This window comes from Phocoena phocoena, chromosome 16 (genome assembly GCF_963924675.1).
Source record: "Phocoena phocoena chromosome 16, mPhoPho1.1, whole genome shotgun sequence".
In the NCBI taxonomy this organism is placed as follows: Eukaryota; Metazoa; Chordata; class Mammalia; order Artiodactyla; family Phocoenidae; genus Phocoena; species Phocoena phocoena.
The window spans coordinates 78,896,885-78,923,054 of NC_089234.1; the positions used below are offsets into that span (position 1 = coordinate 78,896,885).

Consider the following 26,170-nt stretch of genomic DNA (forward strand, 5'->3'; position numbering starts at 1 on the left):
CGTGTTAGTTTCAGGTATACAGCACAGTGATTCAGTTACACACACACCACACACACACACACACACACACACACACACACGTTTTTTCTCTTTCGGATTCTTTTCCCTTACAGGTTATTTTAAAATATTGAGTCTAGTTCCCTGTGCTCTACAGTAGGTCCTTGTTAGTTACCTATTTTTTATACAGTAGTTTGTGTCTGTTAATGCCAACCTCCTAAGGTATCCCTTTCTCCCTCTCCCCGCTCCCCTTGAAGACGTTTATGCATAATTACCATTATTTACCAGCAAACAGAAAACACGGGTCCAGTGAACAACTGCGGTTCCCAAATATTTTGCCCATTTCTTTTAAACCAGTTACAAAAACAAACAACAACATCAACTGCAAGGGCTCCGGATGCAGCTTGCTGCTCCTCGGGGGGCTGATTCTTGGAAATAAGACAGGAAACAAGAAGGCTACGAGTTAGGAGGAAGGGAAAAGGCAAAGAGATGGCTGAGCCCAGGAAACGCCTCTGTCCCTGGGCCTGAGGCTGGTGGCCACACAGGGCTCTTGGACCCCATGGAGGCCATGCTGGTGAGACCTCCTTGCCACTGGACTCCTGTATCCTGTGCTCTAAGTGGGGCTTAACCCTTGGGCTCCAGACATCTCAAGGGCAGGGTCCTGTAGCGCGTGTTCAGAGTTGACAGTCATGAGTGTACATTACTGTAGCAATGAACAAAGAATGAATGAATGAGTGAGTAACGGGGGCTAACCCAGGCTTTTGGGTATGGACGGGGTGAGGAGATGCTGGTATAACCACAAGCGCCTTCAGAAGGACAGACAGACAGGTCCCCAGCCTGACATCAATGTTTCTCTGCCCAGCACCTCCACTCCAGCCCTGCCCCATCTTTCTTCACAGCACTCAGCACCCTCTGACCTACTGTATTCTAGTTGTTTGCTGTTTGTCTCCCCACTAAAAGGTAAGCTCCATGAAGGCGGGAATTTTCATTTGCTTGGGTCACTGCTGTTTCCCTAGCACCTAAAACAGTGCCTGAGGGACTTCCCTGGTGGCACAGTGGTTAAGAATCCACCTGCCAATGCAGGGGACATGGGTTCGAGCCTTGGTCACATGCTGCAGAGCAACTAAGCCCATGTGCCACAACGACCGAGCCTGCGCTCTACAGCCCGCGAGCCACAACTACTGAACCCATGAGCCACAACTACTGAAGCCCACGTGCCTAGAGCCCGTGCTCCGCAACAAGAGAAGCCACTGCAATGAGAAGCCCGCGCACCACAACGAAGAGTAGCCCCCGTTCGCCGCAACTAGAGAAAGCCCACATGCGGCAGCGAAGACCCAACACAGCCATAAATAAATATTTATTTATTTAAAAAATAATTAAAAAATAAAGTAATGCCTGACATACAGAAAACCCTTGGCAGATTTTGTGGAATGAGTGAAGGGCTATCTCTAGCTTCTTAGAATGGAGGGTCCCTGTGGACTTGTTTACAGAGCGCCCTCACCTTCTGCAGAACAACTGTTGATGGCAGCAACGGGCCAGAGCACGTCCAGGGCTCAGGGAAGAAAAAGCAAGTAAGGGGTCCCATCAGCTCACATCAGCTAGGAGGCCCGACAGTGCTAGGAGGGCAGGGCGTGCTGGGGCATCGCTATTTTCGGCGGCCTCGGCCATGCGTTCATACTCACATCGGGCCTGAAAAACATGTACTGGTGTTTCCCAGAAAGGAGGTTTCCCTCGCCAATTTCCAGAATGCTTGAGTTGAGTGAGAAAATAACCACTGAAATGCTTTTCACCAACACAGGAGTTTGCTTTCAACTGAAGAAGTAGCTGACAATTCAAAGCAAGAGACCTGGCCTCGTAATACTTCAAGGTCTACACTCAAAACAAAGAAACAAACAAAAACCCAAAATACTGAGTCATTCTACCTCTGACGTGAAACAGGCACACGTTCTGTAACCAGTTATGTGATTGGCACTCTCCCGCTTTTGAAAGCAGCTCTGATTACATCAGTCCTGGATTCAAAAACTTTCCGAGGCTCCCACTGCCTGGGGAATAAAGCCCCAGCCCCTTAAGCCAGCACCCACAGGGCCCCCCATCCCGGCCTCTGACTGTTCAGTCCCGCACTCCACTTGGCCCTGTCCTCAAATCCAAGCTGCAGCCCAGCCAGTCTGCCCCACTGTTGCCTGCCATTACACCCCATTCTGTTTTTCATACAGGTCTCTCTCCCACTTGGATGTGAGCTCCTAAGGTCGGGAACAACATCTGTGTCACTCACACGTGCCCACATGCCCCCGCGAATGAAAAGTGCCACCTGCCACACCAGTAAACAAAGGATGTTGCCGCCATCGAGCCATCACATTACGGCTACCCCGACGGTGAGCCCTGAGGGAACTCAGGATGGAAACAGGACGCTGGCCCCGGATAGCTGAGGTGCATATCCAAGGGATGATTTCTGTGAGCGCACTCTTGCATCTTCCCATACACAGGAAAGCGCTGAATTCCCTAACTTTGAGATATCTGGTTTTCTTTAATTAACAGTAATCTTCCGATGTTCCGACGACCTGGTCTTTGTTGCAAAAACTCCTGCATATCCTGGCTCCCCCCTTACCTCTTCGGAACAGTCCCTCAGAGCGATCTGAGAGGCTGTGTCCCGGGCTTAAGCCCTCAGAATGTCCACTGAATAAAACATAACTCTCAACTTTTAGGTTGTGCGTTTTTTTCAGGCGACACCCCGACACACAGACATCAAGCCCATGCCTGTTCTACGGGCCCGGCCTCCGTGTGCCCTCAACCGAGGGATGGTGGCACTGCTGAAGGTCCAGTCTGATGGCTTCTCTGCCCCCCACTCCCACCGCCTGCCCACATTCGCACCAGAAGCCAACCTTCTCCGCATATGCGTGTAGGAGTCAGGGGGTCTGCTGCCGCCTGCCCTTCCGCTCCTCTGCGGCTCTCCACCCGCTTTCCACCCCCCATCAGAGCTTCCCATGTGCCGTGCTCTCTCAGCCTCTGTGCCATTCCCACACTACTCTACCTGCCTGGGACTCAGCGCCTACAGGACCATCTGCTTGTCTTCCAAGAGACTGCTCCTCGGTCATTTCCTCTAAGAACCCTTTCCGCCTGTCCCAGGAGCCGCGCACCTGGGCCTCTCCCCTGGGCCCCCTGCACACACCCTCACCTTGCCTGGCTATCTGACTCCCTTACCGGGCTGCGGGCTCCTTGAAGACAAGGACCAGCTATGCTTCTATCCCTGAGAAGAGGTGCAATAACCATTTCCAGAAGGAGTGAGCCTCCAGACTGTGACCGCTCTGCTCTGCTCCTTAGACTCTGAAAGTTTCAGCGGCGAGACCCCTTATGGATCCCGCGGAAGTCTGAGCCGCTACGAACGCACAGCCGGCCCTCGGGGGATTGAAGACAAACGAGTGGCATCAAAACTGCCCTTTCTTGGCTCAGAACGTCTGCGGGCGTTTCTGAAACGGAATCAACTGGCTAGCTTCCAGAAGCCTGGAACTACAAAAGACCAAGGGAAACATCTGTCACCACTGTATCGTTCGTTCACTTCTCTGGCAGCCGCAGGAGAGCAGAAGCTTCTAGTGTTTGCTCATGAAAAGAGGTCAGTACTGGGAGAAGTTCCTGGAAGGCTTTCTGACAAGCCGGCAAGTGCCCCACATCTGCTCTGGCTGATTTCTGCTGGCCGTGGCAGCCCTGGGATCCGAGACGCTGTCCTCCTGTCCCAGGGTCAAAGGGGCTGGGAGGCTGTGTGTCATCACACCTGCCCTTGACAGTCTCCCCAGGGCCATGAACCTGACACGGCCTCCCCTGTGTGCCTCCCTCTGGCGCCTGGCTTTGCACAGACTCCTGGGAGCTGAACCCCCTTTCAGGTCACGCCTACAGTTTCTGCAGCGCCCACACGCATCTCTGTGGCCAGAGCCCTCCCTGGGTCCTGGACACTACTGCTTCCTCAGGGCATCCCTGAGACTGGCTGTCAGTGAGAAACAGGGAAGGTGAGGGAGGGGTGTTGATGGTCTGAGGAAAGAGAAGAGCTCACTTTACTCCCAGAGGTCTGGGGTGGTGTCGCTGGGGAGACCACAGGCTTGAGGCTGAAAACCCAGGACAGCTGGGCTTGAGAGGCTTTCACATGCACACTCTCATTCCTGACAACAGTGCCCCATCACCCCTGATCATTCCAGAATGCCCTGTGCAGCCAACAGACCTGCAAGCTGATTTCTGCAAGGTGTAACACCTGCATGACCCTGCAGGGCTTGGCCACTCCCTGTAAGACCCACCCCTGCAGTTTAAACAGGCCACCATGAGGCGGCCGATGAACTGACCAGCAGCTGCCTCGTACCCCGTGGAGAATATCACAATAGGGTTTCTGGCATTTTTATGGCATCTCACAGCCCTTACGGCACTTGCACGTACGGGGTCTCATACGATCACACGACAACCTTTTGTGCTGGGCGGTGCGTGTGTCATCACCCTCCGTTTACAAACGAGCATCTGAGGCTCCCGGAGCTTAAAAGACTTGCCCATGGAGCCTCCCCTCCCTTGCAAGTGGCACCGGACTAGGACTCAAAACAGCCCTGGGGCCCGAAGCCAGTCACTCATGGTACGGTGAGTCCTGCTTCCTACTTGCTTGGGCAGATCAGCAACCTTTTAAAAACCATGCAGCTGAGACTCAACAACTCCAGGGCCTTTACAGCCCAAGCCCAGCCCGTGGGTCAGCAGCATTAGCATCTCCTGGAATCTCCTTAGGAAAGCAGAGCCTCGGGTCCACACAGACCTACGGAATCATCGTCGTCGGCTCTTCAACAAGATCTCGGAGACGCCTAGGGTTTGAGGAGCTCCGTGTGAGGCACCACATGCTTTCCTCCCTGTGCTTTAGGTGACTCTTCTAGCTTCACGTTGGGGAAGTAGCCTCGGTGGGGAGGGCTCAGAGAAAAGAAACTTCTACCTGATTGCTTCTTGAAAACCACAAGAAAAGCTGGCTTATTGGGCCAGCTTCCCTCTCTGAAAACGGTCTCTACCTTTTCCCTTTTCTCCCCAGCTCCCTGCTACAACACTTTCACCCAGAGACACATCTCTTCAGTTGACTCTCCATCTTCTCCATTCACTTTGATACAAGCACAAACATGGAAGATGTGATTTCAGTTTGCCTTGACTTCTGCCATTCCTAAAGTCTGTTTAAAGAACTCCCAATTCCGTAGGGGATGAAAAGGTACAAATTACTGATACCAAGCAGGACCCTGTGGGGCTCCTGGGCACAAAAGCCTTTCTGTGTCCCCCATTTGTTGATTACAGGAAATAGGCTTCATTCAGCCTCCAAGACCTTCCCTGAGTTCCAAGGGGCAGGTTCAGACCGTTGCAAATTAGGGAAGGGAGGGGATACACAGACAAGAGAGAAACAGTCAAGAAACAATAGCGCAGCCTTGGGGCAGGGTCCGGGTTCCCCCTCAAGGGATACACAGAACAGTATCTTTGAGCTGTTTTGCAGACATTGAAACCCTCACCAGGGGGAAGAAGTTAACTGTTTGCTGCCCACAAGCACGTAGATCCCAGACTGGTTGGAACCAGAAGGTTGATGATGCAGACTCCCGCTTACCTCACCACCAACCAATCAGAGGAAGGTCCACGAGCTGATCACACCCTCTTTGAACCATTGCTATAAAACTCCTCACTACTCCCTCCAGGTCGGGACACACAGTTTTGAGGGCATTAGCCCGCTGTGTCCCCCTTTGCCTGGCAAAGCAATAAAGCTCTTCTTTTCTACTTCACCCAAAACTCTGTCTCTGAGATTCAGTTCGGTGTTGGGGTACAGACGCCTGATTCGGCTTCACTACTAGGTATAAAACAAGCTACAAGGATACATGGTACGATACAGGGAATATAGCCAATATCTTATAATAACTATAAATGGAGTATAGCCTTTAAAAATGGTGGATCACTATATCGTACACCTGCACCTTACATAATACCGTACATCGACTATACTTCAATTAAAAAAAAACCCGCCAAAAAAAAAAAGAACTCCCAGTTTGAGTTGTGACACAGCGACACATTTTTCTCTCCTTTTTTGGAGAAAGAATGCCCCTTCACTCCTCCAGTGGTGTGCATGGCTTAACCGACATACCCAAAAATTGGTTGCAAATTAGCAGCTCTGTTTAGCCACAGGGAGAACACGGTTTACAATCAGAAAGATTTTTTTAAGTGGTGAGCTAAGCTTTATTACAGACATTGGGCAAGGTTTTAACTGGCTTCTCTAATCAAGTGATGCTTTTGCCCCCTGCCCCCCACTGTTCTCCAGTTGACACACCAGTCACCATCATCCTCTCATGATTCCTCCCAGATACTTTTTACAGGAAGACAATAAGCTTCCTTATCAAGGAAATCAAGGAAGTCAAGGTGTGATGTCTTTCGATGTTTAATGTGCTTCAATGACCTTTCATTTTTTCCTCCCTTGACCTTCTACCAACTTCGTTGGTAAGAGAGCTTCGTTCCTTCTGCGTTGTCTTCAGCACAATTGGTTAATGGTGCCAGGCCTGCCCTAAGTGGCCAGCAATGCTAGTCTGGTCCCAAGGTAAGTGTCACGTTGAGGATACATCTTTAGGGCAGTAGAGGGTCCTGCTCCTCAGGGGAGGCCCTCTTTGAGCTGCCATGTTTGAAGGAAGCAGCGAAAGACCATTTCATCTTCCCTCCAGTAATTCTCCATCAAGAAAGGGCACATGGGCTCACTTTATGAGAGGCAGCAGCAAAATATTCTACTCCGTTTCAAGAAAGGCAAACTCCTAATTACAAACTGAGTACACTCAGGGCTCCTTTACTGTTAAATACATCATTTACTGAATACTTGTTTTTCTCTGGGACTAAAAGCAGGCCGTTATTTCTCCCTTGCCTTTGGGACAATCTGGGGCCCTGTCAACGTTACTAAACCGATTTGTTTCAGCCTGCTTTCCGCTGCTGCTCAGAAGAGGCACATCAAGTGTCTCTTGAGCAATTTCTGCCTGGTCCATGAAGCCACTGGTTTAAGTCAACGCTGGCAATGCCCCAGGCCTGGGCAACGGTTCCAGGCTCCAGGCTGCCACGTGCTTTGTTTTGAGAATCCCCTCTGAGTCCCTTCCACCACGGGGACCTGTGACGCCGGTCTCGTGACTCAATCTGAGCTCCAGCAGTGCCTCTTCTTCTAGAATGAGCGCTCTGACTTACACCTTTTAAAGGAGCCGGTCCAAATTCCCTCTGAACACTACACCTCCAAGTCTACAGTGACAAAACGGTAGAATCTCAGAAAAAATTCGGATCGGAGTGTAACCTCCATTCCCAAACCTTCTTGCTCCTTGGACCCAGTGATGTTTTTAGCTAGCTTGCACCTTCTAAGGGTAACTTTTCAGAATGCGGCTGAAGTCTGAAGCAGATGGTAAATGGGACGTGGTGATTGTATGCGGGGGGTGCTTGGTGGGGTGGCGGTAGAGTGGGGAAGAAGGCGGTACTGAAAGAGTAATACAGCCCTCAGCTTTCAAATTTTTTCCCACCTCTGGGGCTGACGAAAGATACATTCCCAGGGCCTATCTGGTCACCTTGGCCAGCATGCTTTCCCTGGGGTTTTTTTTTTCTGAGTAGATCTGATTTGGGCCAACAGTGGGTCCTTGATGTAGCCACAGAAGACCTCAGCTTTGGGTGACCATGAGATCCAGGGACTGGCACAGATGGGACCCCGAGGCCAACACTGACCGTCCGACTCCCAAGGAGGCTGGGGGAGCCCTGCTGTACGTTGTGGCAGAGGGCTGGTGTCAGGGTTTCTGTCCTCTTTTAAAGGGAGGTCATATCAATGAGGAAATACCGTGAGATCATATCAACCAGAAAATACAGTCAACAGAGCTCAAAGAGTACCTTGACTTTGACGACCCCGTGGGTCTGCCAGATGTTCAGACCCATGCAACCACATAACCAAAGGAGCAGAAGGCTTGGGTTGGAGAGGAGAGGAGAAATCTTCACCACGAACATCGCCACGTGGGAAGGTAAGTTACAGGAAGCAGCCGGGTCCCCTGGCTCCATGGACCTGTCCCCAGCCCAGTCTGAGGAGGGATAAAAGAGCTACAGAGCTTTCCCATTTCTACCCTTTCTGGGCACCTACCACAGCACACCTCCGGAAGATGCTGCCTTCTCCTGTCTAATATAAAGCAGTTCCTAGCGTTGAGGGGCTCGAGGCAGAGGAAAGGTGTTACCACTCTGAGGGGAGAGAATGCCGAGCCTGGAACCTCACTAAGACAGCAGGTGACACGGTGACTTCTCACCACGGTGCCCACTGGCCCCTCCCAGTGACCGCCACTAGGGCAGCCCGGTAGCATCAGCGATTGGGAGAGGAGCCCAGCGCCGGGCCGGCATCCTGGCATCCCGGAGCCACCTACCTGTATCTCTGCTTCACCGACTGTTTCTCTGCCGACTTGCAGACGTGGCCCGCGTAGTACAACGGGAAGAATAAAAAGTTCCAGTTGGTGGCGAACCATGTCAGGGTGAAGGGAGCATCGAACTTCCTGAAGGTCAGCTTGGCGAGCTGGGTGGCACCGGCCCAGGAGGAACACACGCACAGCACCACTGCCACGCCCCAGAAGATCTTCTTGAGCTGCGCCTGGGAACATCTCCAGCAGCGAGGGCTCGGTCTCCCGCCCGTGTCGGTCCCCACCGGCGCCTGGGCCTCTGCCGGGCCCGGGGGGTCCCGGGGGCGCTCCTCCCCTGGGGGAAGAGAGGGGCACGGTTAACCGGGGCCTCCACACGTCCACCGTGGCCAGGAGCAAGAGAGCAACCAACTGTCATTGTCATGGCCAGCCACCCGGGGGAGGGGAGGGGAGATGGGGATAGGGGCGTGGACGCAGCTTCCTGAAACAAAACTTAAAGACATTTTCAGTGGTTTCCTTCTCCTCTAGAATCTGGACCCTCAAAAGATGGTGCATGGCTGGCAGCAGCAGGACCATCCCCAGCCTGTTGGCAATGGAGAATCTCAGGAACCCGGGCGTCAGAATCTTTACTTCGAGAGGTGCTCTCTGGGCCCGTCTGAAGAAGGGGAAGCATTTCTCCAGAACACACGGAGTGGCTCAAATAGTTCACCAAGTGTCAGCTCACACGGAGTGATGTGCTACCCGGCCTGGGCAGTGCTAGGGGCTGCGGATTCCCCCCTGAGGAGGTCATAGGTCTTGACCTCTAAAAGCTCCCAGGACATCGAGAGAAGCTCCTCCCTGCCTGTTACTTAAGGGCAGGGATGCCAAGAGTCTCATCTTCTTTTGCACGGAGAGCCAAAAAAGATCTGTCTCTCTCATTTCTCTATTTGCTCTTACTGACTTCCAGCTGATGGCCGTCAGTCCCACTTTGAAGTGTTACTTAAAAACCACAGCCTCGGGCAGCTGGTGCCGTGCAAGGCCTCAGACGCTCCATTTGAGAATTGTGTGACTCCTGGAAACCAGGCCACAGGCCAGAGCACGGCTGTGCAGCAGCACCGTCCCCACAGACCATGAGAAGCGTGGAAAAGGCGTTATTTTCCACTGTTTGGTTTTCATTCATGATTGTGTGCGGGTCAGTCCTCTGGAAATTTAAACAGAGCTGTAACTTGTATCAGATGTGACCGTGGATGGATGTGAATTTCCAGGGGACGGCCTACTTGCCTTTTATATGTTCAGCCAGGCACTTAGCTGAATGAGGGCACACAGTGTAGGGGTACACGAGATGGGTACAAAATATAATGGCGTCAAATGTACTCTATGGATTTTGTTTAAACTTAGCAGTAAGTTAAATAGCTCTAATACCACGAAACCAAGTTTTATACGTCATACTGTCTGGAATATAATAATCCTACGAGGAAAAAATCCTGATTCGAGGTAGCCTATTATATAGGGATTAGCTAATCCTATCATTAATTGACAGGTCTGGTTTTATCTTTTTTCTTTTTTTGGCCTCACCTCGTGGCTTGTGGGATCTTAGTTCCCCGACCAGGGATTGAACCCGGCCTTTGGCAGTGAAAGCGCTGAGTCCCAACCACTAGACCACCAGGGAATTCCCTGGTTGTATCTCTTTTAGCCAAAGGTCATCCTAAGCCTTCGTGGCTGGCCAAGGAGAGAGAATGTCTTTACTGACCCAAAATCCTTGACCCCATCTGTACTGTGCTTCTTTGCCTGCTTTATTAATATTTAATCTCCCTCTTCCTCTTTCTTTCCATGTGTGTATATACCTGAGTCAGAAAGCCCTTGGAAAACCAAATGGCTGACCACCTCTGAACTTCCAACAAGTTGTCGGTTTCTGGCATGGGCTGCAGGGCAGGGAGAAGCAGAGGGGGCAAAAGCAAGGCAGATTCCTCCCCTTCTGTTTGATGCCCTCCCACCAGGACGTCTTGATTTTGTTCACAAGGAATCCCTACAACTTATGGCAAATTCATTTTCAGACAGAAGCATGCACGTTTCAATTTATACACTGGTTCTCTGACATTTGGGGTGAGCCTCTGCAACCCTTCACTACTGGGATAATTTTCAAGCAGTGTTGTGGGTTGGCAGATTCCTCGACTACCAGCATCAACTGTCAGAAAGTCCTACTGAAAAGATAATTACGGAGATGAAAAAAAAGTCCGCCTAGAAAGGCAATGCAGTTTCACGGTACTAACTGGCCATTTAAGAAGGGAGTCTGGAGGAGGTTGAAAAAAATTCAGGCTCACGGCGTGTTTTTTCATCTAGCTTTGCATTGTGGCAGATTAAGTTTTAAAACTTAAAGGATGAAGCGAAGACTGATGCTATGTTGCTGTTACAATGAAAGAGAAAAAAATCACCAAATCATGTAAGATTGTACCGTTCAAATGCTTTTACAGATTTGGATAAAAGAAGTTATTCTCTAACTTTGTACGCTCTCTGGCTTATTTGACCAGGGGAATACTGACAATACACAAACAAAATAAAGACATTTTGCGCTCTATTATTTAAAAATAAGATAGAACGGTGTTTCCCAAAGTGTAATGCAGTTAACAGGTATTATAAGAAAAAAAGGATCCCACGATCAGAAAAGCTTGGGAAACACCAGGTAAGCCAGACGGGTTCCTTTGCTGTAGGAGTATTCAGGGCTAATGGATGTGGTGGATTTCCAAAGGCAGCTAGAGAATGTGTGCTTCCCATATTATCTAAATGTAACACCTGTGATAGGACTGGGGTCCCCTGGAACATACTTTGGGAAACACTGGACTAGACCCATAAAGAATCAGAGGTATCCAAACCTAATTCATTGCAAACTTTCCATTTCACCACACCGAGTCTCTTACAGTAATAATCACTTATCAATTTCAATACCCGCTCATTCCTAATAATTCTTTTAAACTAGACCTACTTCATGTAAACTAAAAATATTCTTTACAGAACCTTTAGTAAAGTACTGCATGGAATAAATAAAAAGCAATGCACTGTATACTAATCTTAGTACCCAGAGATATCGCTGGACATTTTGCTGCAGTTTTCCCAGTCTTTTTGTATCTTTGCACGAAACACACACACACACACACACACACACACACACACACACACACACACACAGCAAAACTGGGAGCATACTGTATTTTCGGCCAGCAGTCATTTACCCTGATGCATAAGAGCATGGACTTTATAAATCTCACAGGGCTCTGTATAGTACGACGCAGCCTAGGAGCATTTCAATCCGCTAGGAAGTTGCCATGAAGTCTCCATCTGCCTTGTGCCAAGAACTCTGGGCGGTCAATAAATAAATACAAAACATGATTACGTCCTGCTCTTCAGGAACTTACAGTCTATCTGGGAGTGACAAAATGGATCTATGAAAGAATTACAGAACAACTACAAATGGAGTGATTTGACTGTAACACAAATTCTAAAGACAGCGCAACCAGTGTGGGCTGTGATCACAGCAAGAAGAGCCGGAGAAAGCGGAAGCTTGGCCTGGGCCTTGCAGTATAGAAAGGATGAGGAACAAGAGGAGCAAAGTTCAGGGTCAGGAACACGCCTGGTCTGCCCCAGGAGCGGTGAGGAAGGTGGTGAGATCTGAAATCCACCGTTTCCTTGGCCCACTGTGATGCTCAATCTTGCTTTGGTCAGACACGCAGTAGGAGAAGTTGCCAGGCTGGTGGAAGGACTTCAGCAAATTCAGATTTTGGAATTTACATTCTCTAGGAAGTATGCCCCAGTGTCCATAACAAACAGATAAAATTAGTTGAAGCATAGGTATAGAATGACATAATAAATTTGGTCAGCAGACGCGTTTATTCTCCGCGATTTGAAACGCAACAAATGCATCCCACCCTACCACTCTCAAGGTCATTTTCAACAAGCTGTCCAACTGATGCTCATATTTCAGAGAGAAAGAATTACACTGGGGCGGGGGGGATGGGGGCAGAATATCCACTCTCAAAAGCCTCTCATGTTTTCCCGTGCAAGAAACTTTGGTTTACTTTCTCTCCCCTCCTAAATTAACAAGTCGAGGGATTCCTCTGTGCCTGGTATCTCTCTTGTATCACGCCTGAAAGAGGCAGTACAGAGTGCCTCGAAGAAATCAGTACTGAATGAGCCTCACGCTGTGTCCTGTCCCAGCTCCTCGGACTCTTATCACACAACTAGAAATACTGTTTATGTCAGCCTCACTCACTAACATCCCCTCCCCACTAACAACCCCTCTACTTATGATCTTGAACTTTCCATCTTAACCTTGCACTTGAGCCAAGAGTTCTGGGCTCAGCGCAAAGTAGATTATATTCTCTGGCCCAATGGTTGTGCTGACAGATGCGGTTACTGCTGCCTCTAAAGGCTTAGTTTACGCCACTTAATTCACTCGGAAGCGCTGGGGGACAGGCGGGCTCTCCCCAGTTCTATTGCCAGAGCTGCCTCCACTGAGCATTTTGGAGAAAGGTGTGTGTGTGTGTGTGTGTGTGTGTGCGCGCGTGTTTAAGGGGAGTGTTCTCCAGCATACAATGTATACTCCACGGCGTGCCAAGATATAACCGTACCTGTGCGTGAACTTCCATTCTGAGCTCTGTTCAGAGTCAGGCAATTTACTGAAACCATGTATTAGTCCTACCTGCAGAATCACACCTGATACTCCTCTCCTACCAGGAATCTATAAAACATATGCACTCTTCGGTCAAGCAGTACCTAGAGGCAATGTCTGCTCAGCGGAAGGAAACTCTAGGTGCTAATGGGTGAGCTGGAGGTCTGGTTTAGCCACTAACTCATTCTGGGACCCAGGCAAGTCCTCTGTCTCACGAGCTGTCCATTGCTTTCTGCTGAGCAAATGATGAACTGGGGGCTTTTTAAGTTTATTTAGTGAAAGCCATTTCTCCAATGAGAAAGCTAGAACAATTGGAAAATTCACTCACTCTCAACTTCGAGTTCCCATAAAATGGCTCTTGCAAACCGCCAAGAGAACACAAATGTTTCTTTTTCGAGGTCCCCTGAGAATAGGGAGACCCTTGGTGACGCTCTCTGAAGAAGTGTCCAGGAAGTTTTGCACTTAGAAAGTGCAAGAGTCATGTCTTAGGGATGAGGGACCCAGCGCTGGGCTCAAAGACCACCCACTGGCTGGCCTGGTCCCAGCCTCCTGAAAGCAGAGAGATAGCATTGTGTAGAGACCAGGAGAAGACACCTCCCAATGGCACCTCCATCAGTAAGATCTACACAGTTAATTTTTCACAGCTTTTTTTTTTTTTTTTTTTTTTTTGCAGTACGCGTGCCTCTCACTGTTGTGGCCTCTCCCATTGCGGAGCACAGGCTCCGGATGCACAGGCTCAGCGGCCATGGCTCACGGGCCCAGCCGCTCCGCGGCATGTGGGATCCTCCCGGACTGGGGCATGAACCCGTGTCCCCTGCATAGGCAGGCGGACTCTCAACCACTGCGCCACCAGGGAAGCCCCTCAAAGCTTTTTTGAGGCTTAATTTTCATAGCCGTAAAATTCACTTGTTTCAGGATTGCAATTCATGATCCTCAGTAAATCTACAGAATCGTTTAACTGTATCACCACCATCCAGTCTTAGAATATTTCCATCACCACAAAATGGGTCCTCATGCACATCCGTAGCTGCTCCCCCTTCCCCCCGCCTCAACCCCAGCCAACCACAAATCTGCTTTCCATGTGTACAGATTTCCCTCCTTTGTATATTTCACATGACTTAGTAAACTTTCACATCTGACTTCTTTCACTTAGCATAATGTATTTGGGGTTCCTCCATGGCATACATAGCATGCGTCAGGAGTTCATTCTTTTTACGTCTATAAGGATATTCCATATTTTGTTTTTGTTTTTAACTTATTTTTGGCTGCGTTGGGTCTTCGTTGCTGCACACGGGCTTTCTCTAGTTGCGGCGAGCGGGGGCTACTCTTCGTTGCGGTGCGAGGGGTTCTCATCACAGTGGGCGGAGCAGGGCTCTAGGGGTGCGGGCTTCAGTAGTTGTGGCACGAGGGCTCAGTAGTTGTGGCTCGTGGGCTCTAGAGCGCAGGCTCCATAGTTGTGGCGCACGGGCTTAGTTGCTCCGTGGCATGTGGGATCTTCCCTGACTAGGACTCGAACCTGTGTCCCCTGCGTTGGCAGGCGGATTCTTAACCACTGCGCCACCAGGGAAGTCCCATATTTTGTTTATCCAGTCATCAGTTGATGGACAGGGGTATAGTTTCCAGTTTTTTGGCCACTGTGAATAAGGCTGCTATGAACACTCATATATAAGTCTTTGTGTGGATATGTTTTCGCTTCTCTTGGGTGGACTAGTTAAATTTTTAGGCCACTCAGCCAACAAACATTTATTGCCACCTACTGTGGGGCATAAGGCAGACACCCCCTTCCCTAGGAGAGCTTGCTCAGCCTGAGTGGAGGGGCTTACAATGTCCACGTCATAGATGGTTCTGTGTCTCCAAATCCAACCCAAACAAACACAGTTGACGGCTGCTCTGGGAATACAGCCACCACCCTTTTATTTTTCTGGATTGCCCAGGGGAAGAGAGCTTGATGAACAATTTTCCCATTTGTTGATCACTGATGCATATACCCGTTCAGGGCCCAGCCACCCAACTAAATAGCTTTTATAAAATCAGGAGCTTGGAAGAAAGCTTTTGTTTATGGCCATTTGCAAGTGTAATTCATCTCCCAAAAATGCAGTTCGGGTTCTGTTTATCTCATCTACTCATTAAATACTTGCTCAGTGAATTTATGGGTGATTGTTTTTTCTCAGGCAGTGATTTGGAGGAAAGGGAAGAAAAGGCTGTCTCGTGTATCAGGCCACCATGGGCCCTGGGTGTCCCCAAAGCAATCCTGATTTTACATATCCCGACCAATGATGTCCACCTGTAGTTGCCAGACCATCTGTTTGGATTCTTGGACTTTGGGTCATAAAATGTTCCCACTATTCATACATGTTGAGGCCTTAGCCGTGCTCCTAACTGGCACTTGTCCCTGGGAAAAGATAGAATCCACAGATAATTAAACTTGACTCTGAGTAAGGGAGAAGAAGGAGGGCACAGGGAAGTAAAAGACAAGTGACAGTTATTTTTTTATTTTTTTAGGCCGTGCCACGTGGCTTGCAGGATCTTAGTTCCCCAACCAGGGAACTGAACCTGGGCCCACAGCAGTGAAAGCGCCAAGTATTAACCACTGGATGGCCAGGGAATCCCCCAAGTGCCAGTTAAACACACAGCATATATGCCATGTTCTCTGCCAGGAGATTATATACCTTTTTTTAAAAACCTGTCTTAATGTTGGAGTGTGACTATCCTTGCTTTGTGGATGGGACAGCTGAGGGTCTGACAGTTACTCTCCCAAGGTCACAGACTAGTGAGGGGCTGAATGCAGTTCCAAGCATCTGTCTGACTCCAAAGCAACCAGAGGAATGCAGAGCATCCTTAGTCTTCCCTTTGGAAGTTGATCAGGGCCATGGTGCTGAACACCCCAGTCAGAACTGCCGATCACTAAAGAGGGACTTCAAGATTCCAAGAGGACAGACGTGGTTTTTAAATTTGGAACATCCTGAGTATGTATGGAACTCTGGGCTGGGACTCACCAGCACGGAATGAGGGCTGTTATGAGATGAGTGTCTGTGTCCTCCCTCAGTTTATGTGCTAAGACTGTAACCTCCGGTATGGCTGTATTTGCAAATGGAGCCTCGAAGGATATAATGAAGGTTAAATGAGGTCATACGGGTGGGGCCCTGATCTGATAGGGTTGGTGGACTTATATTCTCCTGTCTTCTCTTTGTGCACATAGAGGGGAAGCATGTGAGGGCACAGCAAGGAGGTGGCCATCTACAAACCAGGAAAAGAGTCCCCACCAGAAACCAAATTTTCCCATACCTTGATCTTGGACTTCCAGCCTGTAGAACTGTGAGAAAATAAATGTCTGTTAAGTCATCCAAGCTGCGGTACTTTGTCATGGCAACCTGAGCAGACTGACCTGAGGGTATTACAGAAGGGACTGTGCTGTGTTTGTGAAGGTGTGAGGTACAGACCGAGAGCTGTCACTGTGCTGGACAGGGTGTGGTGACGAGCTGTGGATGACTATTTACTGTGATAACCCCTTAGGAGAAGAAATAATTCCCATATCATAGCCAAGAGAAGACTAGAACGACATGCAATATGCGATCCTAGATCGGATCCTAGAACAGAAAAAAGACATATGGTTAAAAACCAAAGAAACCCAAATAAAGTATGAACTTTAGTTAATAAGAATGCGTCAATATTGGTTCATTAATTGTGACAAATGTACCATACTGAGAGAAGATGTTAATAATAGAGGAAACTGGGTGTGAAGTAGTTAACAACTCTTTGCAGTGTCTCTGCAACTTTTCTGTAAGTCTAAACTATTCTAAAATGAAAGATATATTAAAAAAAAGAAAGAAAGAACTGCCGCAGATGACGAGATTAGAAATATCAGGTACTACCTTCTATTTGTCTGCCTTCTCTGAATTGCGTTAAGTCTTTGTTGTCATTCCTGGAGATCAGTGTGTAGAGATAGAAGAAAACCTGGCAGCTGCAAAGTTGTTTTTAAAACCCCAAATTCTTTCCCTGGTGTGGATACAGAATTGGGAGGTGAATGAAGGCTGCTTTTTGCGGGGTGGAGTGGGATGATGGGAGGTTTGTCCGAGATTCCCCGGAAGTTCCACCCGGCTGCAGAGCTAGTCTGAATCAGGCCTAGATCTGGTCCACTCTCCTGCCATCACCACCACTCTAGTGAACAGACACTTGTACCGGCCTTTCTGCCCCACTCCTCACATCCTTAGAGGTCCCCGAATAACTCCCAATGTCCAAATCACAGTGCCTCTTGCAGTGGATTTAAGACAACTCTGGAATGTTCACAGCCCAAGGCGCACGTGAGAACGTGACTGGATACGGGTAAGCTTGAAATAATGCCCTTTGCGCCTTGAGGGAGGGAAGAGGCCACTGGGGAGGGGAGCAAGGGCCTGTTTGGACCCGTGGTCTGAAGACACCTGGGCTGGAGGGGATCAGTTTTAATCCCCGTGCCTGCCAGTCGTGGCCTCTTCAGCCTCCCGAAGTCTCACCGTTTCCACCACCCGCCCGGGCACATGACACCTCTGTACACAGCAGACGCTCACCCGGGACCGATCAGGAGATATTCCAGCGCTGCCGGTGACCCGCACACAAACACCGACACAAGCACACCCCCCTCTTCTCTGCCATTTCTATTTATCAGAGGATATGCCCTCACATCCATGTGGTGGGAATCTGGCTGCCATGTCTCACGGGGAGAGCGGGGCTCGGCAGCACGGCCCCCCAGGAAGCAAGGGGTGCGTGGAGCCTTCCCCCCTGGAGGGGAGCAGGGGAACAAGGGTGATATTTTAACTGGTGGCCTGGGGGGTTCCACAACTCATCTTGATGCACAAAGCATTGTCTTCTAATACATCCTGTTCTCAGTGGAGTCGTGTAACGTACATCTGTAAGGCAGGACTGAGCTTGCGTGAGGTATGACAGGTGTCGTCCTCAGCTTCACTCCTCCCCAAGGGCAGGCCCTCTGCGTGGGCCGAGGGTGATGGGCTGAGCGCATCCCGGGCAGAGAGGCTTTGCTGTGGAAACGCCTGGGTCAGCCCCAGGCAAAGCTGAGAAGTGGCATGTTCCTCTCTGGGATCTTTCTAGACGGCTTTTTGTACCCCCGTCATCGGGGTGGGGGGGGGGGGCCGCTGTCTGGAGTCCTGTGCTTTCCTGCTGCTGAAGAGTCACAGAATCTAAGTGCTCACCTAGCTGGCCTTTCCTCTTCCTGCTCCAATGCCAAATCCCACCCCTGAAACACACACACACACACACACACACACACACACACACACACAGGCACGTACACACATGCACGCACACACACATGCACACCTACACACACGCACAAGCACACACGCGTGTGCACACACACGCCAAATTTCTGACTTGTCCTGGGTCTAATTCCCTCAGAACTCTGCTCTCTGGTTCGAGCTAGTAAAGGGTTTAATCAAATAAACCAAGCTCTGGTGATGAGTAAGCTACCTCCTAGACTCATAGACTGTTCCTGCTGAAAGAGCCGATGGAAGATCTACTCTAATCCCCTTTCTTTTCAGAAAAGAGAAGCCTGGGCTCCAGGAGGTGAGGAGACACGTCCCATACACGAATCAGCTAGTGGCGGAGCAGGACACTCCCCCAGGCGGGGCTCTTCCCCTGCACGCTCCCCCCAAGTGACACGGTGTCTTCACCAGTGAGAACGGGTCACTCGCCTAAAAGGCTTTTAAGAACTACATCTCTTCTTGCCTCGCCCATACAGCTCCTGCGAACACTGTCCCACCTCTGTGAGCCTTCCATCCATCACTTCTGGGAGACAGTGCCACTTCATACATGACAAAGAAGATCCAAGTCAGCAGCGCAGGTCCCCGGCTTCCCTCCCCCGCAGCCCACATTTCTCTATGTCTTTGCCCTCATCTCTTCCCTTCTCCTTTGCTGGGCTAACCACCCCTTCTCTGGTCCGTTCTGCTCTCCCGGGGCCCCCCTCCCCCCCTTCCCCCCTCCCCCTCCCCCGCCTCTGGCTGCGTCAATCACATTCTCTTGGGGCCACCACAGACCTGTCCCAGCACCAGCCTCCTTCCTCTGGTTTCCAGAATCGCCTGCTCTCCCCAAGTCCCTCCCCTGCCCCCTAAAGAGAGCATAACTCCCCCCACCTCTCTCCCTGCTGGACACCTTTACCTGCTTTTCTCCTCCTTCCCCAAACACTCACCCCTTGCCATCTGGCTGGGGGACCAGCACCCACTTAAAACTGTTTCTACACAACCACATCCTTTGGCCGTACCTGATGCTCCACCACGCTTCCTCTTTCTTGGCTTTCTTCCTGGGGTCTCCACGATGCCCTAGGATCTGGGTTCTGCCTCCTATCTCCCTGGTGTCTGTGGCCAGCAGGCTTCTGGGCCGGCCTGTTCACCTCCACGGGGCCACCTCCCACCTGAGCTGTCACTCGGCCGCCACCACCTCTTTCTCCCGGGTCCTTGTCTCCTACATGCCACACCTGCCCTTGAAGGAACCGCCAAAGCCTCCCCTTCAACTTGTCTCAATTGGACGTCCCCTGTCTCCCTTGCTGTGACTGCCAATGGCATCTTAATCTTTATCATTTTTTTTTTAATTTTATTTTTTTTGGCTGCGAAGCGCAGCTTGTGGGATCCGAGTTCCCCGACCAGGGATCGAACCCGCGCCCCCTGTGGTGGAGCTGCAGAGTTCTAACCACCAGACAGCGAGGGAATTCCCTACTCTCGTTATCAAGAGGGATATATTGTAACTGTCATTTCCATACCAAAAAACTGATTCCCAGAGAGCTCTAATCATTAAACCAAAGTTACCTGCCCCAGCAGGAGTGGCGGGCCCCAAACCCAGTCCATCTAACTCCAAAGCCCTCATTCTTTCCGCAATTCTACATGTGGCCGGCCTCTTGGGGGAATTTACTGTCTTGTTCTCAACGGTTAATTCCAGTGCATGTAATTTTACTGAACACGAATTAGCAGGCTGTGAATACAGATGATCCAAGTAAATACTCTACTAAAGATGTGTTACTGATCGATATTCAGGGTCTGAGTCCAGTGGGAATGCCAGGAAAGGAATATGAAAACAAGGCGTGCCGTCCGACAGGACAGACGCCATCACCCTGGCTGGAAGTCCCTTTTCAAGCCTTTTCAAGCAGACTCCTCATGCTTTCTGGCCAGACCTGTGCACACGCCATTCCCTCTGCCCGAAGAAGCGTCCTCTCCCCTCCTTGCCTGACAAGTTTTCTCACTCCCATTGCAATGCCTCTACCTCAGATTACCCAGTTATCAGTCTCCCCGTAACACTCTGGCCCCAGTTCTGAAGCACAACTTACTGCCTTGCGCTGGATAATTTATTTATCTGTACGTCTCTTTCCCACTAGACTGAAACTCCCTTAAGAGAATGAAGCTAGCGTTGCTCCACTTTGCATTTCCAGGGCTTAGCTAAGTAGACAAAGGACACAGAGCAGGGTCGGAGGAGGTATTTGTTGGGTAAATGAAGTCATCTTGTCCACCTTCCTGTGTCTGAGTTCCACTAAGCGCTGTATTTTCTATTTTGGTTTTATATGTACCACATGCTGGTGCCTTCTTGCCTCCCCTTAGAAGACACACCGCACAAGCTAATAAATATTCCTTGCTGGCTGTGTTCCGTTTCTGAAGCCTGCCTGCCATCCACACAGAAACAGTCACAGTATGGGGACCACCTTATTCTGTGCATCCAAGGCAAAACAAAATGATTCAACACTTCCAAAACAAGCACGCAAGATGCAAATGGTTCCAAAAAATAGACCCAAAGCCAAATTGAACACAAATACCAAGGGAAAAAATGCAGGCAGAGAGAGCTATATGAAAGTCTAGGCATACCCAGGGCAGGTTTAATCAGCCTTGCCCTGCAGACGCCTGCTGACACACACATATATCCTATACAAAAAGGCCACTGGAGACTTTCTAGCATCACTGGAACGCTGCTTCTAGATACTTCTAGATGCTCGTAGATACTTCTAGATACCCCACACACGCACTCTTTGAGAACAGCAAGGTTTGCTGAAGGTGCGAGACAGTCTGTGACTGGAGGATTGCCAGATATTTATTAAGCACCTACTGTGTGCCAGGCCATGTGCTAGGTATTGTCACCTACCTACCTTCCTCACTGCATTCATTCCCCAAATTCTGCTGAGGTAGGTTGTTAGTTCTCTTCTACAGCTGAGGAAACCGAGGCTCAGTGTTTATGATTTATATACATCACACTGCAGAAGGGGAGTCTTCATCCCCAGATCTGTCCGATTCTTAGTTTAATACACTTTCCACTATCCACAGACATTTACATGCAAATGTTGGTTTAAAAACCAAGCTCGTGGACTTCCCTGGTGGCACAGTGGTTAAGAATCCGCCTGCCAATACAGGGGACACGGGTTCAATCCCTGGTCCGGGAAGATCCCACATGCCGCAGAGCAACTAAGCCCGTGAGCCACTACTACTGAGCCTGTGCTCTAGAGCCCATGCGCCACAACTACTGAGCCCACGTGCCACAACTACTGAAGCCCATGTGCCTAGAGCCCGTGCTCCGCAACAAGAGAAGCCACCACAATGAGAAGCCCACGCACCGCAACAAAGAGTAGCCCCCGCTCGCCGCAACTGAGAAAGCCCGCGCGCAGAAACGAAGACCCAATGCAGCCAAGAATAAATAAATAAATTTATTTAAAAAAAAAAAAAAAAAACAAGCTCGTGGTTTGCCATGATTGTCCCTGAGAACAGGAGGCTCAAAGCTCACCCGGCAGTAGCCCTGAGAGACTTTGGGGAGGGTATCCCCATTTTCACCCCCTGATGGCCAACTCCAGGCCTGGCTAGAGGGAAGCACCTGTGCTTGGCATGTCACCCCCCCGCCCGACCCCTGCAGCACATGAGGTCACAGTGCCCAGCCTCGGAGCCCCGCCATACATGCCCAGCCTGATTCCGAGGGCTCCTGGGACCGGTCCTGCCCGAGGTGGGCCGGGGGCTGCCCGGGGAAGGTACCTGCTGCTGAAGAGCAGAGCTGACCTGGCTGACTTAAACAGTGCGGGCAGAGCAACTTCCTATGAAGACCGCATGAACGAGCAGACATTTCCAGTTTCCCCAAGGGAAGCGAATATCCAACCCTTCCCCTTCCCAACCTGCGCATGTATCTAGGCAAGGTCCCTGAGGAGGCTTGAAAATGCAATGCCTCACCCGACCCCAGAGGTAGCACATGCACTGAATTTAGGTGTAGCTCACTGATACCAAGTATTTCCTAAGACTGGGATATGGGGGAAGCGAGGAGACAGCCACTCGAAGGAAAAAAAAAAAAATCAACCTCCTAAAGGTAGGAAATGAGAAACAGGTAAGTAGTCGCAGGTTAGTGCAAAGTGATGTTCTGAAAAGCATGTATCCAACAGCCCAGGATTCCACTCCTGCTTCCCCACCTACTTAGCTGTAGGTCTTGCACAAGTCCATCCACCTTTCTGGGCCTTATAGAGTCCTCATCTCTAGGATGGGGGGTAATGGTACCAGGCCTGCTACTGGCGGACTTCTGTGGACCCGCCGAGCGTGGAGCACACAACTGCCCTGCTAGCTTCCGTCTCCCTCTCACTGGTTCTCAGTCTCACTGTAACAAACAGGAACTCGCGAGGGGATACAGGGTCCTCGGAGACCATCACACAGAGGTCCCAGCTCCAGGATGCCATCCCAGGGACATAGCTGAAGCCGGGCTCACTCTCAGAGCCCACGGGCTCCTGTTTGACTGGGCTCCTTAGTTCAGGAAAAGTGAGGGCCTGGAACTGAGGGGTCTGCTTTCCTCTCCCTGCTGCCGGTCCCTTCCCAGCCCCCCACCTGGCCAACCCGGCCAGCTCTCGGGAGACTCGGGTCACTTCCCCTCTGCCTCCTGGGAGGAGGAGTCCGGGGCTGAGGCTGGCTCTCTCTGCTGCCCGTCCCATGCTTGCCATGGGAAAGCAAGGTCTTCTGTGCTCCTGCGGGATGCCCGCTGGGTCTGAGTAAGGCACAGCTCTCCGGGTCCGCCGGGGCCGGGAGTCTCTTCCTTCCCCTGGGCTCTGCCTCAAGTCCCCGGACTGGGGGGAAAGAAGACGTTTCCAGGCTGCTGGTGGCTTTGCGCTCACCTGCTGGCCCTGCCACGGAGCGGGGCATCACTGGGCTAGTGGGCTGGGGAAGGCTCAGAGCGAGGCGAGGCGAGGCGGGGCGTGGGGGTGGGGGGGGAATGTCTCAGCCTGCAGCAGCCAACCCTCTCCCGCCTCGCCTCCGGCAGCTGAGCAACGCCTCTGGTCAGCCTGGGGGCATGGGGGGCGGCGGTGGGATGCTCCAGACCCAGGGGACTCAGGACAGGCCTGGAAGGAGCCGAGGAGCCCGGGAATGAGGCAGCCGGGTGGGCAGCCCGCGGCATCTCGGGGCAGCCGGGCGGCCGAGTCGCCAGCCCCGCAGGCGCGCGGCGCTGCCCGGGGGCCACAGGTAACAGGGTGCCGGGCTCCCGTTCCAGGCCCCGCCGCCCCGGGCCGTTACCTTCCACTTTGGTGAGGGTCAGGACCGGACTGTTGCAGGCGCTGAGCGGGGCCACCCGGGCCGAGTGCTTCTTCATGATGAGCCGTCCGCCTGCAGAAGCGCCGCCGCCGATCGCCTACATGCTGGGGCCAGCTGGAGAGCGCCTCGCGGGCCCGGGGGCCTCCTCCGGGGAGGAGCGCGAGCGGCTGGCCGCCCCGGCCCTGCCTTCCCGGGCTGCCGTGTCCGCGCGGGGCTCACTGCGGCGGCCGCCCCGCGGAGCGCATCGCCTCCGGCCGCGCAGCCACTCCGCACCCGCGCGCACAGCCTCCCGCTCCGAGGTTGCCGCAAACTCCAACGTCACGTACAAGTGCGCTCCCCGCTCCCACCCCGCGGGCTCACCTGCTCCGCCCCCCGCCCCGGGCCGCCCAGCCCCGCAGCCCGGCTTCCTCCCTCGGAGCCCGGCCCCGGGTGCAGCCTCCGGGCAGCGGGCCGGCCCGCAGCTCCCCGGCAGCCCCTGCCCTTTCCTGTGACCAGAGCAGGGGAGGGAGGCCCTGCAAACTTAGCCTCGGCGCTTCACAAGTTTAAACGGGGAGTTGTTCGACTTCGGACGGAGAGCTGCCTCCTCCCTGCGCAAATTCCTGAATTATTGGTTTACGGAGCGAAGCTTCCCGCGGCTGGCATTAACTTCTTTGAATGAGTCTAAGGCACATTTTCTGCCTGACCCCGGTGGACAGCTCTTTTTTCTTTTGGAGACGATGCCAAGTCCAGAGAAGCAGGGCAGCCACAAGAAAACCAAGGCTTGAGATTTCTGCCCCTGCCCCTGCCCCAGTCCGGAGAGGCCAAACTCTCTGGGAAGCGGGGAAAGCTTCATTTCCGCCCAGATCCCAGATTTTCGCTGCAGCTTTTGCCTCTGCAGGCACTGGTCTCACTGCTCCCACTCAGACCCACCTGTAAGCCACTGACCAACCAATGATGCTTGATAAAAAGCAATGACATACCCCTTGCATCACTAGCTGGGCGATCCCTGAGTGACTCCCTGGTACCCAGGGCGTTTATCCCATGATAATGCACCATCAAAAACACCCTGCCATCGTCTCTGCAGGTAGGATGCACAGGACTTGTGTGGCCCCCAAACTCCAAGGGTTTTATGGGCATCTCATTCACGCATGCGCAGCCATCAGTTATCCGTTTTGGTCTCAGTCTCCACTGGGAATCTGAAGGCTCCGTAGTGACTCAAGGTGGGTTTCGTTGTTATTGTTAAATCCTTACCCAGAGTCTCGGACCCCCCCCCCCCCACTCTACCTGGTTTCCTGTCTCAAAGTTGATGTTCTACTCTGTGACGGCATCCTCGGCACCCATAAGGGTAACTCAGTGGCATGGCAGAGGCGGAGAGTGACCTCAGAGCTACAGGGTTTCCCTAGCCTGGCACCTACCAGCTGTCTCTGGTGACATCCACCTGCATGCTCCCAGGTTTCTGGTGGAAGTGGTTCCTACAAGCTGCTCTTGTAGGGTTCTTGTTATTACTTGCCCTCTTGAACAGCCGTGATGAATAGAATGGCTCCTGGGTCTCCAAAAAGCCAGGGTTGCTGCCTCATTATAGCCAAGGAAAGGTTTTTAGGGTCTCCTCAGAGCCCTCTAGTGGTAGCCTCCACGCTGTGCGCCTCTCACAGGGAGCTCGTCCCCAGATCCCGAGATGACATTACAGTAAGTCACTAAACCATCCCTTTCCTCGTAAATATTAAGCACAAATAAGCTTAAAGCAAAAAAAACAAAAACAAACAAAAAAACAAACCTCTTCTATAATACTCTTATGTGTTATTTCATCAAGTTCATCAATCAACATTTACTATATGCCCAGTAACTAAAATAAATATCACATCATAACAGTACCCATTTTTGAGCACTGTTTCAAGTACTGTGCTAAGTGTTTTACATAAATCATTTCATCTTCTACTCACAAAAGCTCTGTAAAAATCATTGTTACCTTGTTTTACAGATGGGGAAACTGAGGCGAGGAGAGTTTAACTAAAATGTCCCAGGTCAAACAGGCTGAGCAGGGATTTAAATCCGAGTCTGAACGAATCAAAAGCCTACACTTACCACTGCTCTGCTATTCTCTTACATTATAAATGTAAAATGCAAAAATCCCACGTAACTATTCCAGCTGAGGTGGGAGACACAAGTCATCCACAATCCATCTCCTTTCATTTGAATGTGGTTTTGGAAAAGTTCATCGTGCTCACGCTTGTCCGAACTGTCCACACTCATTCTACTGCACAGGTCACAGCCAAACTGTCCAATAAATATCTGTCTGATTGTTTTTTAGGTTATCTACTTTCTATTTATCGCAATGTTATGTACAAGCCAAATAGGTAATTAAATATTATCAACATTAAATACCCCTGTCATTAATTTCACTCATTAACTGTTACCTAAACTTCTTTTCCCCCTGCAGGATACCCCAGGACCTTATGATACCTGAGAGATCATCACCTCTTCATGGATGTCAATTTCTGCTTACCAAAGAGGCGGTACCAATTCTCAATTTCCTCCCCTTAAGTACTCAGTGCTGTTCTTTTTTTCTATATTCAACTCGATCAGCCTTGGGTACTCCCTCACCTTGTGTTCCAAACAAACAAACAAAAAAACTTACTCTTCCTCCTGAAATAAAA

General features: G+C 50.9%; 1 protein-coding gene across 2 annotated transcripts in view; it reads right to left on the reverse strand.

Moving 5' to 3' along the window:
• The window catches only part of SLC35F3 (solute carrier family 35 member F3), a 292,530-nt gene that overhangs the window by 73,381 nt on the left and 192,979 nt on the right, over positions 1-26,170 (reverse strand). The window contains exons 1-2 of one of the 2 annotated variants that reach the window (XM_065894432.1): positions 23,520-23,595; positions 8,394-8,718 (exon numbers count right to left, since the gene is read on the reverse strand). In XM_065894432.1, coding sequence (XP_065750504.1) covers positions 8,394-8,718; positions 23,520-23,595 — 401 coding nt within the window. Of the gene's footprint in view, positions 1-8,393; positions 8,719-23,519; positions 23,596-26,170 lie in introns of those variants that run through there. The other variant, XM_065894431.1, reaches the window with a different exon arrangement.